This window comes from Bos grunniens, chromosome 7, assembly GCF_055505025.1.
Source record: "Bos grunniens cultivar Pamir isolate PY7600 chromosome 7, Bosgru_T2T1.0, whole genome shotgun sequence".
NCBI lineage: Eukaryota > Metazoa > Chordata > Mammalia > Artiodactyla > Bovidae > Bos > Bos grunniens.
Window position 1 is genome coordinate 16,018,306 of NC_141171.1, and position 6,564 is coordinate 16,024,869.

At 56.6% G+C, this 6,564-nt stretch overlaps 1 protein-coding gene across 2 annotated transcripts; it reads right to left on the reverse strand.

Moving 5' to 3' along the window:
• Window positions 1-303: 303 nt before the first annotated feature.
• Window positions 304-4,063, reverse strand: ACP5 (acid phosphatase 5, tartrate resistant). 2 transcript variants are annotated; one of them, XM_086413600.1, is made up of 6 exons: window positions 3,995-4,063; window positions 2,875-2,962; window positions 2,364-2,642; window positions 2,028-2,155; window positions 1,564-1,909; window positions 304-926 (listed from the first exon to the last, which is right to left on the reverse strand). In XM_086413600.1, the coding sequence occupies exons 3-6, from the start codon at window positions 2,640-2,642 to the stop codon at window positions 648-650; spliced, it is 1,032 nt and encodes a 343-aa protein (XP_086269726.1). In that variant the 5' UTR covers window positions 2,875-2,962; window positions 3,995-4,063; the 3' UTR covers window positions 304-647. The 2 variants fall into 2 exon arrangements, with proteins under 2 accessions (XP_086269726.1, XP_086269725.1); XM_086413599.1 differs by lacking the exon at window positions 3,995-4,063 and adding an exon at window positions 3,799-3,885.
• Between the last annotated feature and the right edge of the window lie 2,501 nt (window positions 4,064-6,564).

Sequence of the window (6,564 nt, forward strand, 5' to 3'; positions counted from 1 at the left end):
TAAGTCTGTGAATCTCTGTTTTGTAAGTTCATGTGTATTTTTTTTTTTTTTACACAATAAGGGATGTCATATAGTATTTCTCCTCATCTGAGTTAGGAAGGCAGATTCTTAACCACTGGACCACCAGGAATTTAAGTTCCTGTTTGGCCTTAAAATCATACTCATGGATGAGGCCAGTTGGTTACAGATAAGACTGAGAGATGAAGGTGCACAGCAGGGATGGTGGGGGAGCCCCAACCTTTCCAACCCCAAGTATTGCATCTCGCCAGGGAGGTAAGGAAAGAGATGCTCACAACACACATGTTCAGTCTTTGCAAGTTTTTCTTTTATTGTCTATTCAGCAGTGACAGAAGGATGCCTGATCCAGGGGAGAGCTCTGCCTCCCTCCCTCCTTGCCCCTCAATGCCCGGAACTCAGGCTGGGCGAGCCCGGTCACGGGCCTGGCACTCTGGCCCGTACATGTGTCCATGTTTCTTTCAGGCACGGCATCTATGTCACAAGTTCCTCATCTGCCCTTCTCTTTCCTGCTCTGCCATCACACCACGGGCTCCTGAGAAAGCCTGCCCATGGGCAGGGGGAGTAGGGAGGGGGTGTGTGTGTGTCCCAGTGGGACCCACCCACCCACCGGCAGGGAGGCGCCTTCTCACTCAGGCCCCAGCGTGGAGCCCGCGGCGGTGCTGATGCTCGGACCTGGCTCGCCTCGGCAACCTGGTCTTGAAGAGGGACTTGCCCGAGGCTTCAATGTAAGTGACGCTCATCTCCTTGGGGCTGATCTCTACGTAGGCGAAGCCACCCAGTGAGTTCTCGGCCCCGTAGTGGAAGCGCAGGTAGCCGTTGGGGACCTTGCGCATGTGTTTCTTCGAGGGGTCCATGAAGTTCCCAGCCCCGCTCAACACGAAGCCCAAGCCATTCTCATCCTGAAGGTACTGTGGACAGAGGACACAGGGTCAGTGGAGCCCTCAGCCCCTCAGTTAGGTGGATTGTGGACTTGGTGCCCACCTGTCTTGGGTGCAGGGTCAGGTCTGTCCTTCACTGCAGAGTCACCTTGAACAAGGAACATAATCCTGTCCCCCTACCCCTTGCCACTCCCGCCAAGCCTCCAGTTTCTTCACCTCTGGGAGCATATTGATCTGGGTAAGCAACTGGCAACAGGGACCCCTGGGAGGGCTTTTAGGGCACTTCAGGCTGTTTTCTGGTTAGCAAGCATAGAGTTTGAGGGATAGTGATAATTGAGAGGCCCCCAAACAGGAGGGGAACTCCCAGGTGGCTCAGTCGTAAAGAAGCTGCCTGCCAACGCAGGAGACACAGGAGATGGGGTTTGATCCCTGGGTTGGGAAGATCCCCTGGAGGAGGGCATGGCAACCCACTCCAGCATTCTTGCCCGGAGAATCCCATGGACAGACGAGCATCGAGGGCTACAGTCCATGGAGTTGCAAAGAGTCGGATACAACTGAGCACATACACACAAACAGGAGGAGCCCCAATGCCACCCCATGTGGCACGCTGGCCAGGCTGGGGACATCCTCCCCTACCAGGATCCCAGGCCACCCTGGGGACCCTCACCTGCAGGTTGTGGTCGTGGCCACACAGGTAGGCGGTGACCTTGTGCGCGGTCAGCAGTGGCAGCAGCTGCTTGACCAGGCAGTGGGTGGGCCCATGCTCGGCGATAGACCACACAGGGTAGTGGCCGGCCACCAGCACGTAGTCCTCCTTGGCTGCTGCCAGCTGCTTCTTGAGCCAGGCCAGCTGCGTGCGGGCCATCGCCAAGTTGCGGGGCCTCTCGGGCTGCTGGCTGGCAAAGTCGTCAGAGTTGCCGCACAGGGTCACAGTGTCCAGCATGAAGATGGCCACGGACACGTTGGACCGGGGGATCTTGAAGCGCAGGCGGTAGTAAGGGCTGGGGAACTTCCTGCGGATGGTACGGTGGAGACGCCTGGGGCTCAGCTCTGGCCAGTCGGCCTCTTTGCCCCACTGAGGGAGGTGGCTGGTGCGGGGTGGGAAGGAGAGGCAGGAGTGGGCAGGCTCACCAGCGCTTGGAGACCCTGGAGTAGGCGATCTGGGCTGAGACGTTCCCCAGATGGTCATGGTTGCCAGCCAGCACGTACCAGGGCACGGAGCGGAGCGGCGAGGCAGAGAACACATCCTCGAAGGTCTCCTGCAGCAGACAGAGAGAAGGGCAGCACCCACCCCAGGTTCAAGCAGCCTCTGGCTGCTCCCACCAACTCGGGGGCCAGGAACAAGGGAGAAGCTGTGCATGCTCAGTGTGTACAACCATCAGTGTTGCTCTGCCCTCTCTAGTAAAAGGTCTAGAGGCTTCTCCAAGCATTGCCTCCCCCCACCCCCACCACTCCAGTGGCACACACCTGAAACCTCTTGTCGTTGACATCCTGCACACCACTGAAGTAGAAATTGTCTCCCAGGGACAGAACGAAGTCTGCGCCCAGGATCTGCACTGTCCTGGCAATCTCTTTGGCATTGGCCATTTCCCGGGCTGTGTAGAATGGGGCGTTGGGGACCCCTCCCCAGTCACCCACAGCGACGAAGCGCAACATGGGGGCGGGGGTGGTGGCGGCAGCAGCGGCAGCAGCCCGGGGGAGCACCAGCGAGGCTTGCAGGATGAGCAGCACCGTCCACATGTCCATCTGGAAGGGGAGAGACAGGCATCTGGGGCTTGGGCAGCAGGCCACCCTGAGACCCCCCCCCCCACTCGCCCTGTTCTGGGAGGGGAAGAGACGGGCTCCCCCGTAGGGCTGGCTTGATGTCTGAGTTCCCAGGGCTTCAGGGCAAGAGCTGGCTGGGAGGGTCAGTGGGCGGGCAAGCAGGATCCAGCTGGCAGGGTGAGGAGGGCTGGGTTTGCAGGGGCCCAGCACTCACCCTGGAGGAGGCACAAGCCAGTTGCCTAGGGGCTCAGAGAGGCAGGTGAGCTCCAGGGCAGAGCAGCTGGGCACCGAGCCTTTATTTCCTGGGGGGCGGAAATGGATCATTAGAGAGGATGAGGCAGTTTCTCCAGGAAACCTCCCCTCGGTTCCAGGAGCCCTCCCCTTGGGTCATGTGAGCCTGGGAGTTAGTTCCTCAGCGCTGGCCACGGGATCGAGGTGGGGTCTGGCACTCCAGGGCAGCCTGGGCTGCACGCACAGCCCCCGAGTTTGCCCAGGGGAGCGCGTCTGTGTCATGGGCCCTCGAGCGTGCACCCCTCCCAGCAGTTACCCACCCTGTGTCTGCGTCCTCAGTGGACGTGTTTGTCTGCCCATGTCTGGGTGTGTCTGCACTGATATCTGCGTGTAGCCAAGCGTGCCTACCTCGGTCACATGCCTGCTGTGTGCTTGTCCTATGTCCCCATGGCAGTGGACACTGAGCCGCCAGCAGGGCCCTGTGTGGCGTGTCAGGGAGGCGTGCCTGAGTCCTCAAGTGGAACTGAGTGTGGGGGACGAGGACCGGTGTGTCCCTGCCTTGCGCCCCCGTCCAGCTGTGTGTGTGTGTTGTGTGTCTCGGCTGAGTTGTGGGTCCGGTGTGTGAGGTGTGTGTGACACATCCGGTGTGAGCCCCAATCCCAGGGTCACCCCCCTCCCCTAAACAGCAGGGGCCTCCGTTTCCAGGAAGTCCTGGCCGCATCTTCCCTTCCACCTCACGCCCCGCTTCCTGCAGGAGGAACCCAGGCAGGAGGGAGCTGGTGACCAGCCGTGTGACCACAGGCTTTTGACCCTCACGCCCTCGGCGGCTGCTCCTGAGGCCTGTCTGACCTGCCCCTCCCCTCCCTGCCTCCCTTCTCCCTGGCCCCATGGACCCATAGGCACTCACGATGGCTCGCTACAGGCCCTTGCGACGGTGGATGGGGGCTCCCATCCCCAGGCTTGAGGACACAGGCTGACTGCTTGCCCCCCCCCCGCAACTCCCGACCCCATAGCCCAGATAAACAGGAAGTGGGTCACGAGGTTAGGCGGAGACCACTCCCCCGGGTGGAGGCCTCCGGTCTACACCCGCTGGGCGGTCTCACCTGCATTCGGCGGGGCCCGGGGTCAAGGCCAGGCGCGGCTGAGCGAGCCGAGCTGCGGGAATGCTGGGCGCTCGCCGTCGGGGCTGCCCGGGCTTAAAGGACGCGGCGGCCGGGGGCGGCCCAGGTGATCCCCGGCGGCCGGAAGCGCTGGAGCCTGGACCTCCTGGACCTGCCGGCCGCACCCGGGGATCCTGCTGGGTCACCCCGCGTCACCACGCCTCCGGGGCGCAGGTAGCGCTTCTGTAACTGGGGGTGACGCACTGCACCCCGGAGGACAGCCCAAACCTGGCCGAGCTGCACTGCAGCTCGGGAGAGTGACTCGGGGTCCCGGTTTCCTTCCCTGCCCCCCACCCCACGCAGGCAGAATCTCCACCCTTGGGACCTACACACTTGGGGTGCCCAGGGCCCTCCTATCGCAGCGCTGGGTGGGGCGTCAGTCCTGGACTGCGGCCACCCTTGAGGGAGGAAGTCTGTCGTCTTCAACCTCAGTTTCCTGGTCTTTAAATTGTGCGTGAGGGCAGAGAGTTCAACCTTCCTTAGAGGTGCAAATAATTTATGTTGAAACACTCTCCAGGAGCTAGGACACGACCCTTCCTGCCTCTTTTTGAAGCTGGTGGTGGTTGTTCTGTCACTAAGTCCCACTCTTTGCAACCTTAGGGACTACAGCCTGCAGGCTCCTCTGTCCAGGGAATTTTTCAGGCAAGAAGACTGAAGTGGGTAGTCATTCCCTTCTCCAGAGGATCTTCTTGATGGAGAGATGGAACCCAAGGCTCTTTCCTCACCTGCATTGGCAAGTGGATTCTTAACCAACAGCACCACCTGGGAAACCCACTGTACAGAAAACCTGCCTAGAACTCTGCAGGTTTAAAAACGGCCCAGTCATGAAAAAGCAAGCTTTGAGGGACTGTGGGCTTCCCCGGTGCTGGCTCAGACCATAACGAATCTGCCTGCAGTGCAGAAAACCTGGGTTGGATCCTGGGTCAGGAAGATCCCCTGGAGAAGAGAATGGCTACCCACTCCAGTACTTTTGCCTGGAGAATTCCTTGGACGGAGGAGCCTGGCAGATTACAGTCCATGGGGTCTCTAAGAGTTGGGCACGACTGAGTGACTAACACGAACCACAGACTGGAGGAGCCCCAAGAAACGGGAGGACAAACTGAACATGGGGATCTTGGACCAGAAAAGGGGCACTCATGGAAAATCTGGTGACATTCAGAGTTTTGTGAATAGTAACACAACTCACAATCCTGGAGTGGTTACAGGTGTGACATGTACTGGACGCTAGTCATTGAGGCAACAGTGAGACGTATGTTGCAACTCTTTGCACTGTTTTTTAAATTTTTTTGGTGCAATTTTCCTGTAAATCTAAAGTTAGGCCAACATAAAAAAGTTGACTTTGAAAATAGGCATGATCCAAGAAACTTAAACATTGATTCAACGTGCATTGAACACCTGCTGTATGCCCAGGAGGTGTACCCACCCCCCCCTCATAGACACAGCAGGGAACAAGACAGATCAGGAAAAACCTGCTCTGCTGGGCCCCAAGTGCTGGTGAAATTTATATTCTAGCTGTTAATTACTTTCCATTCTTTGGGGATGGGGTGGGACATTCTCTTTCCATTTTATACTTTCTGTGGTGTGTGCTGTGCTCAGTCACTCAGGCATGTTCAACTCTTTGGGACACCGGGGACTGTAGCCTGCCAGGCTCCTCTGTCCATGGGATTTCCTGGGCAAGAATACTGGAATGGGTTGCCATTTCTTATTCCAGGGGATCTTCCCAACCCAGGGATCGAACCCATGTCTCCTGCATCTCCTGCACTAGCAGCTGGATTCCTTACCACTGCGCCACCTGGGAAACCCATACTTTCTGTACTGTTTGGATTTTTGCTTGAAAAGTGCTTAGTTATTTTGCCAGTAGAATAAATGCAGACTTCCTCCTAACATATCTGCAGTCTGAGTGTAAACAGAAAACAAAGACCTCACTCCAGATTCAGGGAAGTGGTTGTTTTTCTGGGGAGACAGGGAAGGGAATGGAATTGGGGCTCAGGGATAAGGAGGGGTGTCCAGAAAAGGGGCTTCACATTTATCTCTACTGTTTCCTTTCACGAAAAAGGAAAACAAAATGATCGGAAGCAATTAGAATCCATTGTTAAATTTGCTTCTTCATGTAGCAGGTCTGGGTTGTTGGAAGGATTATCTTCTATTCTTTCTGTATTTTTTTGAGATCACACAAAACTATAATATTTGTTATCCTATCGTATTACATGGTCTTTGGAGAAACGTCGGAAAATACTGAAAAGCACAAGGGAGATGATTACACCAGTCTGCCTAGAGAGTCACTATTCAGTAATTTTTTTTTATTATTAATTTTGTCTGCCTACATTTTTCTTCTGAAGAATGGGATGCAATTGATAGCATTTTTTTGAGAGGCTTTGCTGTGTGACATGTGGGGATCTTAGTTCCTGGACCAGGGATCGAACCTGTGCCCCCTGCAGTGGAAGCTCGGAGCCCTTCCTGGACCACCAGGGAAGTTCTATTGATACCATTTTTTGACCTTGTCAAATGTTAAC

Coding starts and splice junctions, on each gene's coding strand:
- ACP5 (XM_086413600.1), bottom strand. CDS start 2,642: ATGGACATGTGGACGGTGCTGCTCATCCTGCAAGCCTCGCTGGTGCTC. Junction 2,156..2,363: donor TCAACGACAAGAGGTTTCAG/GTGTGTGCCACT, acceptor TGTCTGCTGCAG/GAGACCTTCGAGGATGTGTT. Junction 927..1,563: donor GCCACGACCACAACCTGCAG/GTGAGGGTCCCC, acceptor CTCTGTCCACAG/TACCTTCAGGATGAGAATGG.